The 20,623-nt window shown below is 35.7% G+C and overlaps 1 protein-coding gene across 1 annotated transcript in view; it reads right to left on the bottom strand.

The window, feature by feature from the left end:
- The window catches only part of Ranbp16 (Ran-binding protein 16), a 1,020,902-nt gene that overhangs the window by 877,719 nt on the left and 122,560 nt on the right, over positions 1-20,623 (bottom strand). The window contains exon 4 of the mRNA XM_090392964.1: positions 11,936-12,029. Within this exon, the coding sequence (XP_090249090.1) occupies positions 11,936-12,029 (94 nt within the window). The remainder of the gene's footprint in view (positions 1-11,935; positions 12,030-20,623) is intronic.

Genomic DNA, 20,623 nt, shown 5'->3' with positions numbered 1-20,623 from the left:
AAAGAAAGTATTTTACAGTATCTCTTTGGCATATCTGAATTCCAGCATCACTACTATTGTGCTTTGGGACCATTATTAAGTAAAATAAGGGTTGCTTGAACACAAGCACTGTGATACCAGGACAGTCGATCTGATAACCAAGAACTACTCAGGTCAGTGTGCAATTTAAAACTTATTGTCTATTACTAAAAGGAAGAGCCATACGGCTTCATTTCAACAATGTAAAATTACATGGGCAAAGTGGATATTAGATCCAACATTATTTCAAATCCGAATGTTTGTAGAAACTATGAAAATTTCATAAGTTGACCTGAGAGCTTACGAGAATACAATCCTCAGTATCCCCGAGTTGCCTTAGCTTGCACTACTTGACTTAAGTAGCTAAGGCAACTCGGGGATAGTTTCTGCAAACATTCGGCTTGGAAATAATGTTGGATCCTTAATATCCACTTTGCCTGTGTAATTATAAATTGTTTATTTCTGGAATTTTCCATTTAATATTTTCAGATCGGGGTTGACCACGGATAGCAAACCAGCAGAGGGGGGGGGGGACTACAGTATTTATTTATTAAATCCTGCCATGGATTGCACCATACTATTAAATCCTGTTTACTGCGCCTATTGTAAAAATAGTTCATAAGCGGTATCAGATTTCTATACTGAAATCTAAGTACACAAGTAAGATCCTCAACACATGTAATTTGCTGTGATAATTTGCTATCTATTCTCAAAATTCAATCTTAATATTCAGTAATAGTTAAGTAAAGTGAGCCTTCACACCTCTATTTATAAAAATGAAATTACAATATTCTGAACTTTAACCACAACTTAAAATCTAAAAAGGTAACTAACAGCACATCTTAGAAATAACAGTAGATTTGCTTTCTTATTTAGTGATATGAAAAGTTCAGACTTGACAATAAAATCTTCAAATTCAAACAATGTCTAGCATTCCTCCTTTAATGGCTTCTAAACAAAATTTCACATAAGTGTTGCTTCTTTTCAGTTCTTCAAGATTCAGATTTTTTTTTTTCTCTTCCTGTAAAAAAGATTCCCAGGGAAAAAAGTTAATAAACACTTAAAACTCAACTCACTGTATCCTCCGATGCAGCCGTTAAAACCTTATTGCACTAACTGAACCTTTAATATCCAATAAACTCTTCCTATATGAGAAACTTTGTTTATCAAGTTCCAAAATTCCTATAAATTTCTTCCACAACTGTTAATTACCTTTGTAACGTAACAGCTAAATAACTTTTAAAAACATCTTTCTTTTTGAATGACTGCTACTGATGGAACTTTTTTCTCACTTACTCCAAAAATTCTTCCTTATTACTTCATATCTGTATCTCTCTCTCTCTCACACACACACACAGCTCTTTCCAGCTGTTTACATAGTTACCACGTTCTTTTTACTTGTGCATGCTCTAGCAAACACTATACTTCCAGTTTCTTCTTCAGCTGCGAGGTGAGGAAAATTGTCACCATTACATGTTATCTTTATGGTGCTTTGCTTGAAAGCAGAAATACTCAGTTTTAGTCAACTAAGTCTTTAACTAATGCATTTTAAACGTACACAAACATTAAACTACACTACTTATCTTATATACAGTAAGCTACAAATAAATCTTAATACTACTACTACATTCACTTCGTAAAATGTGCTACATGTAAACGTAATATGTAAACAATGCACAACTATATATATAACACATATATAAAAAGCAATTAATCATGCAATTTTCATAACATAAATGCGCTAACAACCAAAAATGATAATTTGAAAACAGAATATTTAAATTTACACTAATTCACATAAACAAAATTCTTAGAACATCTATATACATATATACTGAAAAACCATAAAAGTCCTGGGAATGATAAGATAATGGATAGATGTTGAAACATGATGACAAGGCAATCAAAGACAAACTGTACCAATTGTGCAACATGGCACGAGACAAATGCAAAAACACCAAGAGAATGGTGTTTTTGCATTTGTCTTTTACCTTCGACGAGATCAATCCTAATACCTTTCCACAAAAAAGAAGCAAAATGTACCACAAAAACTATAGAACAGTTGCTTTGAGTCATGTGGGAAAAGTGCTTAAGATGATATTAATGGAAAGAAACTTCGCATATCTAAGTAGCAGTGACATATGATTTAGACTAAAAAAGGGATAAAATCACAGATAACAAAAGCTAAAAGTAAACCTGCAGGCAATGGAGAAGATATGGAAAAGTATGGATCAGTGAGCCTTCCCATGACTGCTGGAAACATGCAAATTCAGAAGTGCTCTATGGTTGAGAGACATAAGTAATGGTCAAGGACTCTGTGAGACAAATATTAACTTTAAAAATAACATATTATAGAAAGTTTCTAAGAATTAGGTGGGTGCAAAAGATAACAAACAAGGAACTGTATCACAAAGTAAACTGCAAAAAGAATCTAATACAGAAAATAATTCAAAGGAAACTAAAGTTTTTTGGACATATCTGCAAAATAGATGACAGTAAAAAGATCAAAACTTTGATGCTTGGTACAATGGATGATATAAATAGAAGAGGCAAGGCAAGCATGAGTAGGTGATGTGAAGAGTGGTACGGAAAGAGTTTAAAGTCATCTGGCAATGAACAGAGAAACAAAAGATGGTGAAACAGGCATCGGACATCAATGGGCATTGGACCCATTGGCAATGATAATGATGAAATATAACATATGCTATTGTGAAATTTCAAACTACTGCTTTCATTTTTCACTAACTTCTGGCCTTGATAAAAGTGACTTGTTCTCTGACAGTCAAGTCCTAAAATTTTTGTGACATCACTGAGAAAAAATAAATTGTTTAAAATATGCTTTAACTTATGCACATTCAAAGTGTTCTAGTTCAAGAATGCGTAACTAACTGCAAGCTATACACAGGTGCTTTACAGAATTTGTTACAATATGCACTTACATAACATTGGAACACACATATACACACACACACACACACATATATATATAAATATATGCACAGTTCACCAGTATTGCCAATTTAGCTCTTTTGGAACTAGATCTAGCTCTTTTTTTTCTTCCCTAGCTCCAAAAATTTTAATCTAGCACCTAACTCCAAATCTAGCTCCTTCAGAACTAGTTTCAGCTCTTTTTGGTTGTTTTTATAACTTACTTTCCAGATGTTCACATTTGATAAGGACTTCTATTGTACACGCTTCAAATACATGATGACATCACATGGCCCAACAGTCTGCCATTTTGTCGCCTTAAAGTTGATAGCACTGATACAAGTTAGTCTTTGCACAGTGTTCTGGTTGGTAGTTACAATAGCAAGTGGGAAGTTTTCAAAGACTGATCGTAATTTGTTTCAGTAAAGAGCTGTATACCCTTCTTCAAAAATGAGCAAAAAGAAAAATAAAGCTTACAAGCAAAAATTTAGGAGGCAGTGGTTGCAAATGGGAATGTTTAGAAAATGGTTGTGTTGTTGGATTCTGAATAAGGAGAAATTCAAATTATTAATATTCCTTACAGAATCCAACTTAATCCACCATACCAAAGGCTATACTTGTAAAAATTATTTGATATTAATCCCATGATTGTAAATTATTATTCATGTAATTGCCTTGAGTTTATTTATTAAATTTTATTAATTAATCTAAAATGTGTTAGCAATGATAGAACCTTGTATTGAAATATTATTCTGTTTATTTTGATTATTCCTAATTTAATATTATGAGGAATTGTATATATAAGTTTAATATGCCTTATGTGAATTATAATATTTTAATTTTTTATTTATCACTACCAGTATGTAAAGGTATAATGTTATGCAATATTTCTGTTTTTATTTTATTTGTTACTATGGAGATGGGCTAGAAATAGCTAGCGCGTGCATGGATCGCGAGATATGATATTCAACTGCAGAGAAGGAATTGACATAAGAGAGCGAGAAACAATTTTGCCGGGAAAAAGAAGGGAGGTATATAAGCTGAGAGCGGAGAAAACAGAGGCTCTTCTCTTTTTCAGAACCGACCATTCTTGGACACGAGAGCATTGAGTATAGCACAGAGAAACGAGGAGAATACTGAGAGACAGCAAATCGAATGCAAAGGATTGCTGTGTCTAGAACTTTAGTGCTGTAATTGGACTATTTAAGGACCGGGAAAGTAATAGGCAATTGAGAATAATTCTAGAAGTTAAAGAATTACTACGTGTTCCATTAGTTTCATAGAACTTTAACAGAGAGCTGAATTGGTCAAATAGTGTTAAAGAAGAAATGAGCATTTTCCTTTCTCCAAGTATGTCTATACACATGAAGTGCGACCATTAATAGTTCAGTTATCATTGAGAAGATTTATTCTAAATAGTGTTGCCATAGTGTGCTAAGTAAATATAGTTATAAAGTGTGCCCATAGTGAAATTGATGAGCAAAGGATTTATCCGGTAAGAGCTGTTAAATTTTATGTTACTTCAGTGCAGAGATATATGTATAATTCCTCCTGTTATTCCCCACATTAACTATAACGTTTTTTGCTGAAATCAGCCGGAATATGAAGTATGAAAGTGTATACTCATGAAGCAGTTGTTGTCACCATTAATGTATTGAGACTTTCTGACTGTGTGATAATAGCAAAATTTGTTACTAAGAGATTTTGTGTTATTGAACTCTATTAAAAGTTACTTAATATTGTGAAAGCTATAAGTCTGATAGCAGAATGCCCATAGACTGAATCTGTAAGATGTTATGACCAGTTAAGCTAAGACATTTATATTATCTTATCATCATCATCATCAAATTCCTGCCATGTACCCACAAGGGGTGTATAGGATATGACAGTACTACATGAAAAAATTACATCATTACTAACTTCCTATCTACAATTTTCCTCCAAATCAGTCTGTTACTTGTCAAGACTCCAACATTATCAGATCTTATATTTCTATCGTCTAAGGCACTTTGTACCGTATCAATCCACCTATATCTTGGTCTTCCTCTGGGTCGTTTTCCTGCCAACCTGGCAGAGAACACTTGTTTTGCTAATCATTCCTCTCCCATTCTATTTAAGTGACCATACCATCTGAGATTAGCTCTGCTAACGCATGCCTGGATGCTGACAATGTCAAGTTCTTTCCTAATATCCTCATTTTTAATATGATATTGCCATTGATGCCATCTGTTCACACCTCTAATCTTTCTCAGGACTCTCATATCTGCGGTCTCTAGTCTTTGGTCAAGTGTTTTACTTCTGACCCAGCTCTCAGATCCATAAGTTAAAATTGGTTTGAACACAGTCTTGTATACAGCTAATTTAGTGTTCCGACTAATTTCTTTCTTATTCCATACGAATTTATTCAATTGACTTCCCACGATACCAGCTTTGCTGATTCTGTTGTCTATTTCTATATTTAGTTTACCATCTTCAGTAAAAATTGTGCCTAAGTAGCTGAAATGTTTTACTTGTTCCACAGGTTCTCCATTCACAACACAGTTGACATTTTCAATGATTCTGCCTATTTTCATTGTCTTTTTATTGCTGACCTTCATACCATATCTATTACAACAGCTATTCAATTTAGTCAGAGAATCTTGCAGACTTGTAGCGGATTTATTTAGAAGTATAACATCATCCGCATAAAGCAAAGAGCTGACATTAACATCTCCAATTTTGATATCAGGTTTAATACCACATTCCTTCATAATGTGATCCATATAGATAATGAATAACAGAGGAGATAATGTACATCCTTGTCTCACACCAGATTTAACATTAAACCATCTTCCTGTACTTCCTTCAATTCTAACTGCTGACTCACAACTCAAATAAAGACTAAGTATTGCTTGATATAATGCCCCATTGACACCATATAACTGCAGTGTATTGAATAGCTTCTCTCTTGGCACTTTGTCATATGCCTTTTCCAAATCGACAAAACTTAAATACAGATCTTTGTTATATTCCCATGCTTTCTCGACTATTTGTCGTAAAGTGAAGATCTGATCCTGACAGCCTCTATTTGGCCTGAATCCAGCTTGTTCTTCACCAAGCTTTTCTTCCACAATTCTTCTCAACCGTTTCTCAAGTATACTTGCATAGATCTTGCCAGGAACACTCAGTAGGGAAATACCTCTGTAATTCTCAAATTCAGTTTTATTTCCCTTTTTATACATGGGTACTATGAGAGCTCTACTCCAATCATCGGGAATTCGTCCCTCTGTCCAGGCTTTCTGAACTATGCAGTGCAGCCACTGTAAGACTCTTATACCACCACACTTCAGCATTTCTGGTCGAATATCATCTACTCCTGCTGCCTTTCCACATTTCAAGCCTTTGATGGCTTTTTCTACTTCAAGTATGGATATGTATTCCTGACTGCATGCCTGGTCAGTGTTTTTTATCACTGTGCTGTCATCACTGCTTGTTTCATTTAGCAGTTTTTCAAAGTAATTACTCCATACTTCAAGGATATCTTTTTCTCCTGTTTTCATTTCACCTTTATCATCTCTAATTCCTTTTACAGCACTCTTTCCTCCATTCCTAAGCTTCTTCAACAACCTCCAGAATATTTTGCCACCTTCTTGATATTTATTTTCTATATTCTTGCCAAAGTCCTCCCATGACTTTTGTTTAGCTAGTTTTACACACTGTTTAGCTTTCTTACATTTGTCTCTGTATTCTGTAAGGGTAAAAGCTGACTTATTTGCCAGGAACTTTTGATATGCTTTCTTCTTTTCCTTCACTGCCTCTTTAACTTCCTGTGTCCACCAGGGAGTTCTGATTTTTTTATCCTTGCACACAACCTCACCACATACCTCTCTGGCAGAATCAATCAATGTTTCCTTCAGAGTTTGCCACTGGATCTCCAAGGTTTGATTCCTGTTCTCAAACTCTTTCATTTTCTTTTCAATAATATTTCTCTATTTTAGTCTACAGTTCACATCTGAGAGCTGCTTAACTTTTATTCGCTTTAAAACTTTCTTACATGTTATTCTTTTCAATATGAAATTCAATTTTATCCTGCTCAAGACTAAATAGTGATCACTTCCAATTTCAAATCCTCTGTACACTCTGGTGTCCTGCACCAGGGAGAAAACATCACTATCAACAATAACATAGTCAATGAGACTTTTCTTATTCCTAGCCTCTTCTCTCCATGTGAATTTGTGCACATTTTTATGTTGGAACATGGTGTTAGTAATAACCAATCCATGTCCTGAGCAGAAATCCAACAGATATTTGCCATTATTATTAGCTTTGCTCTTTTCTCCAAATTTTCCCAAAATATTTTTGTATGTCTCACAATCATTTCCTACTCTACTATTTAGATCCCCAACAAGGACCAACTTTTCCTTTTTCATTGTGTCAGTTGCTTTTTCTAAAGCCTCAAAAAATTCCTCCACTTCTACCTTAGTAGAACCTTCTGTGGGACCATAGGCATAAATAAGTCTCATTGTCCAGTTCCCCATTCTCATATTTGCCCACATTACTCTACTTGAGACTGACTGCCATTCAAGAAGATTAGCCTCGTATTTTGTGTTGAATACTATGGCTACTCCTCCTTTTCCTTGATTGTCATTGCCTGAATATAACATTTTGTATTTATTGCTCACAAATCTGAAAACAAACCCCAACTCAACATCACCAGAGTTAAAGATCGGTACTATCAACGTAAGAAGCCTGAATGGCAAAGAAATGGAGCTAGCTGAGGAATTAGATAAGTACCAGATCGACATAATAGGGGTGACTGAAACAAAAAAGACCAAAACTGGTGAGATTTATATTATCTTGTTCTCAGAATCGGGTTTATATGTATAATATATAACCCAGAATTAAATGTTTTGTTTTGATAATTTTAAAATTGTGCTTGCCTAAATCTCCTTTACTGCACCATTCATGAAATTATTGGACCTAGCGGGAGCTTCAAACATAAGAGATAAACTCGGTCTACGTAAGAAATAATATTGATATAAAATTAGTTGATGGTTGGTTACACTACATTTCATTAGACTAATCTAGATATAGAGTGGTGCAGTCTAAAAATATAAATTTCTCTATATTTAAATTAGTAATCAACCAGCAACTTATTACTTGTTTAAGAACAGAGTTAAAACAAGATGCGGATCAAAAACAAGGAAGTACGATCCAACAGTGTGAAGTTCCTGGTGATGCTACAAAAGGCCATTATAAGTTTTGCCACTATAATATGCAAGTGTGATGAGACCGCAAACTTTGAAGGTAGGTTAGCATTATTTCTTTGTTGTCACTCACCACTCAATCAACAGTTCGGATCATCTAGTAGATCTTTGCAAAAATATCAACCCAGACAGTCAAATTATGCCAAAGGTAAAAATGCACTGAACTAAGTGCTCTGCAATTGTAAAGAATATTCTAAGTGAGCATTTTGAAGATCTAATTGCAGATATTGGAGATGAAAATTTCAGCTTGCTAATAGACAAATCGAATGATATCACAGTGAATAAGATTTCAGGAATGGCCATCATTTATTATAGCAAGAAATTCAACAAAATTATGCATACATTTCTGAGCATGGTGGTTCTAGAAAAGTGTGACGCTAGTGGTATTGTAGCTGCACTGAAAAAAGAGCTCTTGACCCAGAAACTGGACATTAAAAATCTCATTGCATTTGGTACAGACAAACACCTGTTATGATTGGTGTCAACTGGCGATGTCTCACACTTGTACAGAATCTCTCCCAAGAAAATTAGAATTTTTAGTTGCCGAAACGTATAAGTGGTTTTCACATTCTTCTTCAAGACAAGCAGCATACAAAGAGCTGTATCAAACCATCAACGAAGATGATGCTCCTCTGAAAATTGTAAGCAATTGTGCAACAAGGTGGCTCTCCATTGAACCTGCAGTAGGCAGAATTCTCAGCCAGTGGTTGGAATTAAAAATGCACTTCGAAGTCAAGCGTGTGACTGAGAAATGTTACAAAGCTCAAATTTTGTGGGAGATGTACAAAGATGAAAGGAATCTGTTGTACCTTTTATTTTTTAATCCTATTCTAGTTCAAGTTCAGCAAGTTAACAAAATTTTTGACTCTAACAGTGCAGATAAGATGAGATTAGTTGAAGACCTTTCTCGTTTGATTCGCTCTAGCTACCATCATCCACAGTCGACCCTATAGAGTCAGAGATTGATGACTATTTGGATCCCAATCCAAATCTTGGTTACAGATTTGAAAGAAAAATTTCAGAGTTGATGATATAAAAGAAAATTTCACAAAATGATGAGCAAAATCTTAGATGTAGAGCAAGACAGTTTCTTCTTGGTCTCTTCAAACAGCTTAAGCAAAGGTTGCCTGAAAACTTGAATATTTTAAGAATGATGTCTTCTTTTTCTATTGACAATACCCTAAAACATATAAAAGAACCTGTTACTCCCATCTTAGAAATAATGCTGAAAACAGAAAAAGATGCTGCTGAATACCAGTACAATACCATCCACTTAAATAAATGGACAAATATAGAAAACACCGAGTTATTCTGGAGTGAAGTACGAGAATATAAAGATGCATCTGGAATGAATCCATTTAAAGAAATTGCTCAGTGTACTGCCAAATTCTAATGCAGAAAATGAACGAATTTTTAGTTCCATGAATGTAGTTAAAACTAAATTAAGAAACAAGATGGAATTGCCAATGCTGATAGCTATTTTGTCAGTCAAGTATGGCCTCAGGCGTAACAACAAGTACTGTACAGACTATCATTTACCAGCATCTACACTGAGTAATATTGTAATGATGGCCACATATAATAAAGCTGAAAATCTAATAAAGCTAAAAGCTGAAAAATAAAGCTAAAATCTGGGTGAATTAAGCACAGAAGACCACATGGAAGACGTATTTAGCCACTTATATGCAATAATCACTTCAACTTGAGTAAAGTAAGTAACTTAAAAGTATCAGCTACTACTTTTAAAATTTTAGCTTCAAATTTTTATTGTTAACTCCTTTTTAGTTCTTTTTTTTTTTTTTTTTTTTTTTTTTATAGATTAACTGTTTTTAGTAATTTTCATTTGGCAACACTACAGTTCACCGTGCTACACATGGTTAGGATTCACAATACCGATGCTTGTGTGTGTGTTAAACATCATCAAGAACCAGCAAACTGAAAAATTTCTGAAATCAAATTTTGAAAAAAAAAAAAAAAATTTAGGAAAAATAACCTCAAAATAATTCATAAATTAAACTCCACTCAGTTTGAATATTCATAACTTATTTTTTTTTTTTTTTAATCAGTATCACAACAAAACAAAATGCTAAATTATAAAAGGATATTTACTGACTAGCTTATATTTCAATGGATTTCGAACAGCATCCTCAGAGCACAACATTTACAGTTTACACACGGGTAAATGAAACAATTCAAATTCTAACAAACAAAAGATATAAAGTCCTAATCGTGTATAAAAGTAGTTATTAGAGTTAAGATGACTATCTGCCAGTTTTTTTTTGCGAATTAATGCAGCCATACTTGTTAAAGTTAGGAGACTGCTTCATAACCATTGCTGATTATAAGAAATGGTCCTTCTGACTCTGTAGTGACTTCTATATAGCACATTAGTTTTTTTTTTTGACATAATCCTGTGTAAAGAAGTGTCTAAAGTGTAGTATGCCAGCCCTGACTTGTATAATAATGGTAGTGGATGCATTTCTTACATTTTCCAAGGCAAACATTAACAACTCTTCCTGTCTGTCTATAGTAGGACAAATCATGTGGGCACTTCATACGCTCCAGGATGTGCTAAAAGATAGAGTTTGTCCTTAAGAGAACAGATCCTTCCTAATTTACACTCATGCATAAACCAAACACTTTGCTGTGTAGGTACTCAAAACCAAATCTGATGGAACAAGGTAGTTAATCCTGTGGTGTCCAATGTTTGTATATTATATTATATGTTCTTCTGGCTGGTATGTCTGTTTTGAAGGACAAAAATTGCTCTACCTCTGAATGAGACCAGCTAACTCATCATTTGACAAAAAAAAATGCCTGATAAAGGCATTTTTTTTTGTCAAATAAAGGCATTTTTGTATCCATGTCATAGAATGGATACAAACCTGGTCTTTCCAGCCAAAGAGCTCGTCTAAACCAACTGAGCTACCGCGGCTCAAGAGAACAGGCAAGCATTGCTAATTTGTCATGTGGTTTGAATGTGATGTGAAGGCTATAAGCTTGTTCAGCAAAATTCAGTTTCAGTATGCTGAAAAGCATTATAATGAATAAATAGTATGGAATTAAACGTTATATTAGTAACGGGCCCAACCTCATTTGTTCAGTGTACAACAAATACTGATTTAATTGGATACTGAAAGGGAAGGACTGGAATTGTGATGAATGGAAATTCGGCTACAAGCAGTACTTGATTCTTAATATTACATATAGATAAGTGGAGCTGTTCTCTTACAGCTCAGTTGTGCAATCATGAGAAAAATATATGTCCTCCGGAAAAGAAGACCTAAATTTGAATCTCACAAACAGTGAAGAATCCTGCTAATTGCTTTTATAACTGAAGGTAAGGTGAGTTAGCCATTCTGGAAAGAAAATGATAAAACATTTCATTCCATAGAACAGACAAACTGATTGGAGGACAAATGAAATTAACATATAAAAATACATTTAAGGGAGGGGCACAACACAATACATTAAATTCTCATACATGAGAGAATTTAATGTATTGTGTAAATAAATAATTCACGATTACTGAATTTTGCAATTTTTTTTTTAAATATATACCACAAACCTTTTAATAATTATAAACTATACCTTAAGCCTTTTAACAACTAATTAATCCATTCTTTCAAATTCAGTTTGTGTAATCTTGAATGAGTGAAACTCAAGCAATAAATTTTATAAAAGAATATCTAATGCCCAAACATCATAAAAATTTATAATTAGTCATAACAAAAAGTACTTACTAATATCAAGCCTTTGCTGCAGTGTAAGTGTATTTGGATTACGAGAAACTAACTTTGTTAACGTCGTAGCAGCCAAAAGTTGAGCATATGATGACTAAAAAAATAATAAAATAAAATAACATGAATGTTACAATAAGCAACAGAAGCTAAATCTTAAAAGTACAAAATGAATAAACGTAGAAATGTATGCAATGCATGTGTAATGATTTCTAAAGTAGAGTAAACTGCTGTTCAGTATTTGTGCACGTGCTTCTCAGCAAACTAGTGACTACTAAAGTACTTTATCGTACCAAAACTGATCTCTGAGGATGTAATAATGAAATAAATTGACTAATTTATAAATAATTGTTTATTTAATATATGTTAAATAAATTAACTAATAATAAACAAATAATACACAAAATAAATAAATAAAGTGAGATGTTGCTTATGAAGCAGCAGAAAACTGGAAAATTCTGTTGAGAGGCAGTTTCTGTTTTCTGTATAGTCATACTAATCCTTGTACACATATCTGTTATTTCAAAATATTATCTTCCTGTACTGAATTCATTCTGACTTAAATTTTAACAGATTGTAATTCTTTGGTTATAAGCATATATCACTTTTCACATTTAATTTATATATATATATACAGTAGAACTTGGTTATAACGAATTCTAAGGGACCGCATATATTTGTTCGTAATAACCGTTATTCGTTATATCCAAGGTTATAATTTGAGCAAATTAAAAATGTTTTCAGATTTTTCTCAGCATAGGTATATTGGGTAACATAAATACATATGTGCATACATACATATAAAGAACAAAAATTTATTTTTAAAATTTCACATTTTTACATAAAAAATCATCAAGCGTGCTTTGCTTTGCACAAGACGCACATTTCATACGTTTGAAATTGTTCCTTATACCACTAAGATGCTTGAATGTGTTGTCTGAACTTACAGATCGCGATTCCATAAATCTTGTTAAAATATGTAAAGCACTTTCTGCTTCACACCAGGTAACGATTTTCTCATCATTGCTATTTTCTTCCTTGGAGTCACTACTACTACTATCTTCTTCTGGTGTATGAGAGGTTTGTTTTAAGATGTCAGCGTCTGTCGGTATACCCGAAGTTGCGATGCCATTATCAATCGCTGCGCACGTTTCAAAACTGTTCAAGTTTCGCGCTTTTAACCACGCTGATAACGGTAAGTTATCCTCTTCATCTTCTTTAGATTCGCACTCGTATTCTGCAAGAACGGCTTTCTTAAAACAGTTTTGTATCGTAGACGATGACACCAAACTTCAAGCATCACTCATTAAACGTATTGCATGAAGTACACTGATCTTTGAGTCGTAAGCATAAGCATTTTCCGCGGATTTTTCTTTGTGTTCTATCAGTTCCAAGACTAACAGACGAAGAAAATGGGATTTAAAACATCTAATTACACCTTGATCAAGTGGTTGCAAGACAGATGTCACATTCGGTGGCAAAAAACAAGTTTTATGTTTGTTAAATTAGCCACTACAGGATGGACAGGATGGTTGTCTATCAATAACAAAATTTTCTGGTTTTCACTGCGAAAATTTTTATCCCCATTTGCGAATTTAATTTTCGAAAATTGAAGATGTCATCCAGGCCTTCTTATTTGCTGTATAATCAACGGAAGTTTCTTTATGTTTTTAAAGCATCTAGGCTTTGCTGATTTTCCAATTACAAGAAGCTTTCTTTTATCGCTACCAGTCATGTTCACACAAACTAACACTGTGAGTCTATTTTTGATAAGTTTTCCGCCAATGCACTTTTCGTTTTTAAATTGAAAAATTTTATCGGGTGTTAAATTATTAAAAAAACCTGCTTCGTCTGCATTATAAATGTTGTTGTATCCATATACCTTCGTTTGATGTCCGGCCATACATTCTTGATCCAGTCAGAAACAACATTTTTGTCAATGCCTCGCCACTTACTTTTGCATAGATAATATTGTTTCTGTTCTTAAAGCGATCAATCCACCCATTGTTACATTTAAAATCGCTATAACCAAGTTGAACAGCAAATTTTTTGGCTTGAACTTTCAAAATTGGTTCACTAATCGGTAAGCCAGTGGTTCTTTGCACTTTAAACCACGAAAGAAGTGCCTCGTCAACATCACTTTTATTACGCTTTTTAAGTTTTTTACACTTCGATAAATTGTTTTCAAAAGCTTTCAGAGTCAACTCGCAATTCTTCCAAATTGTTGATATTGTAGATGGGGGACAAACCATACTTCTTTGCTACTGTCAGATTTGATTGGCCACTTTCCGCCTCCCGTATAATTTCCACTTTTTCGGAAACCGATAAAATTTTCCGTTTGACTCCCGACATTTTTCCACAACCAGAAAATGCGTACGTACGAAATGTCAATAAAGGAATGACTAACGTGTATTAATCGTTCGTTATTCCCGTGAAACAAATTCGTAATAAACATGAAATACATGCATTAAATCAAATGTAATTCAAATATACCTTCAAAATTATTCGTTATAAATGTGAATTCGCTGTAACCATGATCGTTATAACCGAGTTCTACTCTGTGTGTGTGTGTGTGTGTGTGTGTGTGTGTGTGTGTGTGTGTGTGTGTGTGTGTGTGTGTGTGTGTGTGTGTGTGTGTGTGTGTGTGTGTGTGTGTGTGTGTGTTTTAAATCATCTAGAAGAGTGTTAAAGTCAGGGAGTTTAAATTTATATGAGGAAATTAATATATTGAGTTACTGTAATATGAAATATCATATTACAGTAATATGCCTCCTGATCCTAATTAGAATATAGTACTGCCACCTGCAGTACTATATTCCAATGTGCCACTGATATCATTCATTGTAGTTTGATTACAAGGCACTATACCAAGCTAATCTCCTAAGTTTGTCATATATCTTGGCACTATAGCTTCACATATGCTCCTTCTTAACTGAAAATTATATAGGTTTAGCGACAATTTCAAAACTGCATGATTGCTTTACATGTCAGAAATAAAGTGGCTACTATTATGGACAAGTATGTAGTGTTCTTGTAGTCTTGCCCATAAAGATCTGATCACCTACACAGGTTCTACAATCAGATCTTTAAGGGCAAGACTGCAACATACCAATTCCAGAACATCTTAACAATAAAAAAAATGCAATAACCAAAAGAAAAACAGAATACAAAATACAGGAAAAACAGAAATTGCAGTCCACACCCTTGAACAGAAATACCCCACAAATCGATAAAGCCATAATAACAGACATATAGGAAAATGAAACAATGCTTAGAATATCGCAAGTGATAGCCATAAAAACTTGACAAAATCTCAATAAATGTCCACCACCCTCATAATCTCCTAGAGTTGGAAGCTCCAAAGCATAAAAATTAGGTCACAACTCCAACCAATAGAATACAACACAGATACACCAAGGTAGCATGACATAGTCTCCACTCCCCTCCTCTTCACCCCCATATACATATATACACACACATATATATTGCTGTAATTAGGATTGACTCAGGATGTATACATTTATAAGATTAAAATTTAACTGACTAGAACCCGAGAAGTATAACAAACACCTTTAATAAATCATGACTAGTTTCATCAGTATTCTAACTTCTTGAGGTGAGTAAGAAATAACATAAGACTTATAAAAATAACAAGGTAAAAAACATTTTTATTAAGCTAGAAAGTCCATGTTTTTTACCTTGTTTTTTACCTTATAAAAATAACAAGGTAAAAAACATTTTTATTAAGCTAGAAAGTCCATGTTTTTTACCTTGTTATTTTTATAAGTCTTATGTTATTTCTTACTCACCTGAAGAAGTCGGAATACTGATGAAACTAGTCGTGATTTATTAAGGTTTTTTGTTATACTTTCTCAGGTTCCAGTCGGGTAAATTTTAATCTTATAAATACACACACACACACACATATATGTGGCTAGATTTGCTCAACGGACTAGAGCAAAAAAAAAAAAAAGAAAGAAAAAAAAAGCTCACTGGACTAGAGCAGTGAACCAGAAATCCAAAGACGCCGGTCCGACTCCAGCTGGCCACCTTGCAAAATGTTTTCATTTTTCAATTATTAAAACAAAAAAGTTATTATTTCTATTATTTATTTTATAAATCAATGTCGAAACTTCCGAGATTCCGAGAAATAATGAGAAACGTTTTTCCAATAAACTATCGATTTCGTTCATAGTTAAAATGTATTGTTTATGGATGTAATAAAAATGTAAACTTTAAAATAAATTATAACAAAAAATGACAACAATAATTAAACACTAAAAACAATAAAACAGATCAACAATGAGAATAAATACTAGACAATGAAAGAATCACTCGCTATTTACGCACGAACGCAGCGACTGGGCCAGACTAAACTGGCCCCAAGATAAGCGTTGCACCTGGTAAACAAACACAATCGCTAGTGCACTTGCCTCATACATGCCCTGTGTTCTACACGTATAAAATAGGGCCATCCGTGGCTAGCCCCAGAGATCATACTAAGTTGTATTGTACAATATTACCACAAAATACTACAGTAATTTCTTTATTAAACAATAAAACGTGTTGGAAATTGATCAAAAAGTAATAATTACAAGAAACATTTCTTAAAACTGCAATTACTGGACTAGTTATACAAATATAGGTGGGGGCAGGCCCCGATGGCCCCTAGAGACAAGCCATCCCTGTATACACACACACACACACACACACACACACACACACATATATATATATATATATATATAAAAGGATTTAAATGACTCTTGAGAAAGATAAGTTTAATGTTAAGATACAACTAGTTTCGTTGAGATTCAACTTCTTCAGGTATCACAGGCAAAGAATTCCAAAAAAATAACAGAGACATGATAAAATACATTAACAGATCTAGTATAAAACACACAAGTACATTTACAAACAGAAATGCGTGCTTGAGTTCCAAATGAAGTTGACTATGTGTGTGTGTGTGAGCTGACACGAGTGCACCAGTATTGGACAGCGGCAATGTGTGCATCAGAAATATTGTAGCTAAGTTATTAATATGAGAGGAATCAAGTGATATGTCTCTAGATTCAATTATTCTTCTTTCAAGTTCATCATAGCACACATGGATATTAGAAGTTTGTGGCCAGTCTACAAGGTGTTGGCGGTCTTCATCCGAGTTGATAGAGAAGAGAACGTGGCCGTAGCTGACCCTGGTTCTGTTGTAGGAAATGTCTCTTTGGTGTTCTTCCATGCGTAAAAGGATGGATTTAGCTGTCTGGCTGTAGTATGGTTTGCCACAATCACACAAAATCTTGTAGACTCCTGGATACTGAGTAGGAAGATGTTTCATTTTAGGTCTACTTAGTACAGAGCGAAGTTTAGGAAGCGTAGTGAAGCAAGTCCTAATATTGAATTTCTGAAGCATTTTGGCTAGTATTGGAGAGAGAGAGAGAGAGCTGATGTATGGTAATGCAATAAAAGCTCTTCGTGGAGAAGAATCTTCAAAAGCAGATGAGTGGTGGACAGAGAGAAATTTATTGCTCTTTTTAAGAGAGAATTCATTGTTAACAAAATACTTTTTAAGAAAATTGAGTTCATATTCAATTTCTGTTTCATCTGTTAATAAAGATCTGGCTCGATGTGCGAGGGTTGAAATAATACAAAACTTTTGTGGAGGGTAGTGATGGGAAGAAGCAAGAAGGTATCTGTCTGTGTGAGTGGTTTTCTAAAAATGGAGATTTTGATGTTTTCAGCACATCTCGTAAGTTTTAAGTCCAGAAAAGGAAGACAGTCATCAGATTCAATTTCACAAGTGAAATTGATTTTCTAATGAAACTTGTAGAGGTGGTCCAGTTGTCCACACACACACACACACACACATATAGATCGATAGATATATATACACACACACACACACACACACATATATACACACATACATACACATATAAATACACACACACACATATATATACACATATACACACACATATATATATACACACATCCATATACACACACACACACACACACATATATACATATATGTGTGTGTGTGTGTGTGTGTGTGTGTGTGTGTGTATACACATATATGCACATATATATATATATATATATATATACATGCGCATATATACATGCACATATATATACATGCGCAAATATACACACACATATTGGCTAAGGAGCGAGTGCTGTATGGAGATTCGATAGTACGAGGTGTGTTAGTAGAGGATTTGACAAAATCGTACCAACCTGGTGCGACCATAAAGGACGTAACTGCGTCTATTAGAGAGCAAAAGGAAAGGGTGAAAGAAATGATTGTTGTGGCAGGTACGAATGATTTGAAAGGAGATAAAATGGAAATGATAGAAGACCTGAATGAATTGTTTGAGGTAGCAAAAGAAAAGAGTGAGAGAGTTAGAATGATTAGTCTTTTGCCACGGTATGACAGTGAAATGTTCAAAAGGAGGGCTATAATTGCAAATGACTTTATGCGTGGGTTATGTATGACGAGTGGTGTGGAATTTGTGGATGTGTGGAGTGAGTTTGATGGGCGAAAGGATCTATATAAGATGGATGGCTTGCATTTGAATGGTTACGGTGTAAGAAGACTTGAGAAAGTGTTGCTGAATGTAGTGGATGTGCAAATTCAGGGAAACTAGATTTGTTAGGGGGGGGGGGGGGGAGTAGAGATACAGTCCTTATGGAGGCAGTTGAATGTAAGAATGAATATAATATGCCAGAGCAAATAAGGACAACAAATCTGAGTGGGATAGTTAATATAAGGCATCAAGGTAGGGTTGGGGCTGGGGGGGGGGGGGGTGGGGGGGGGGGGGGGTGGGGGGGGGGGGGGGTGGGGGGGGGGGGGGGTGGGGGGGGGGGGGGGTGGGGGGGGGGGGGGGTGGGGGGGGGGGGGGGTGGGGGGGGGGGGGGGTGGGGGGGGGGGGGGGTGGGGGGGGGGGGGGGTGGGGGGGGGGGGGGGTGGGGGGGGGGGGGGGTGGGGGGGGGGGGGGGTGGGGGGGGGGGGGGGTGGGGGGGGGGGGGGGTGGGGGGGGGGGGGGGTGGGGGGGGGGGGGGGTGGGGGGGGGGGGGGGTGGGGGGGGGGGGGGGTGGGGGGGGGGGGGGGTGGGGGGGGGGGGGGGTGGGGGGGGGGGGGGGTGGGGGGGGGGGGGGGTGGGGGGGGGGGGGGGTGGGGGGGGGGGGGGGTGGGGGGGGGGGGGGGTGGGGGGGGGGGGGGGTGGGGGGGGGGGGGGGTGGGGGGGGGGGGGGGTGGGGGGGGGGGGGGGTGGGGGGGGGGGGGGGTGGGGGGGACGAATTCCCGATGTTTGGAGTAGAGCTCTCGTAGTACCCATATATAAAAAGGGAAATAAAACTGAATGTGAGAATTACAGAGGTATTTCCCTACTGAGTGTTCCTGGCAAGATCTATGCAAGTATACTTGAGAAACGGTTGAGAAGAATTGTGGAAGAAAAGCTTGGTGAAGAACAAGCTGGATTCAGGCCAAATAGAGGCTGTCAGGATCAGATCTTCACTTTACGACAAATAGTCGAGAAAGCATGGGAATATAACAAAGATCTGTATTTAAGTTTTGTCGATTTGGAAAAGGCATATGACAAGGTGCCAAGAGAGAAGCTATTCAATACACTGCAGTTATATGGTGTCAATGGGGCATTATATCAAGCAATACTTAGTCTTTATTTGAGTTGTGAGTCAGCAGTTAGAATTGAAGGAAGTACAGGAAGATGGTTTAATGTTAAATCTGGTGTGAGACAAGGATGTACATTATCCCCTCTGTTATTCATTATCTATATGGATCACATTATGAAGGAATGTGGTATTAAACCTGATATCAAAATTGGAGATGTTAATGTCAGCTCTTTGCTTTATGCGGATGATGTTATACTTCTAAATAAATCCGCTACAAGTCTGCAAGATTCTCTGACTAAATTGAATAGCTGTTGTAATAGATATGGTATGAAGGTCAGCAATAAAAAGACAAAGACAATGAAAATAGGCAGAATCATTGAAAATGTCAACTGTGTTGTGAATGGAGAACCTGTGGAACAAGTAAAACATTTCAGTTACTTAGGCACAATTTTTACGGAAGATGGTAAACTAAATATAGAAATAGACAACAGAATCAGCAAAGCTGGTATCGTGGGAAGTCAATTGAATAAATTCATATGGAATAAGAAAGATATTAGTCGGAACACTAAATTAGCTGTATACAAGACTGTGTTCAAACCAATTTTAACTTATGGATCTGAGAGCTGGGTCAGAAGTAAAACACTTGACCAAAGACTAGAGACCGCAGATATGAGAGTCCTGAGAAAGATTAGAGGCGTGAACAGATGGCATCAATGGCAATATCATATTAAAAATGAGGATATTAGGAAAGAACTTGACATTGTCAGCATCCAGGAATGCGTTAGCAGAGCTAATCTCAGATGGTATGGTCACTTAAATAGAATGGGAGAGGAAAGATTAGCAAAACAAGTGTTCTCTGCCAGTTTGGCAGGAAAACGACCCAGAGGAAGACCAAGATATAGGTGAATTGATACGGTACAAAGTGCCTTAGACGATAGAAATATAAGATCTGATGATGTTGGAGTCTTGACAAGTAACAGACTGATTTGGAGGAAAATTGTAGATAGGAAGTTAGTAATGATGTAATTTTTTCATGTAGTACTGTCATATCCTGTA

Source organism: Typopeltis vanoorti, chromosome 5 (genome assembly GCF_054136105.1).
Source record: "Typopeltis vanoorti isolate ZY-2024b chromosome 5, IOZ_Tvanoo_1.0, whole genome shotgun sequence".
Lineage (NCBI taxonomy): Eukaryota > Metazoa > Arthropoda > Arachnida > Uropygi > Thelyphonidae > Typopeltis > Typopeltis vanoorti.
Note: the sequence above shows the minus strand (reverse complement) of the source record. Positions and strands in the feature narration are given on the sequence as shown.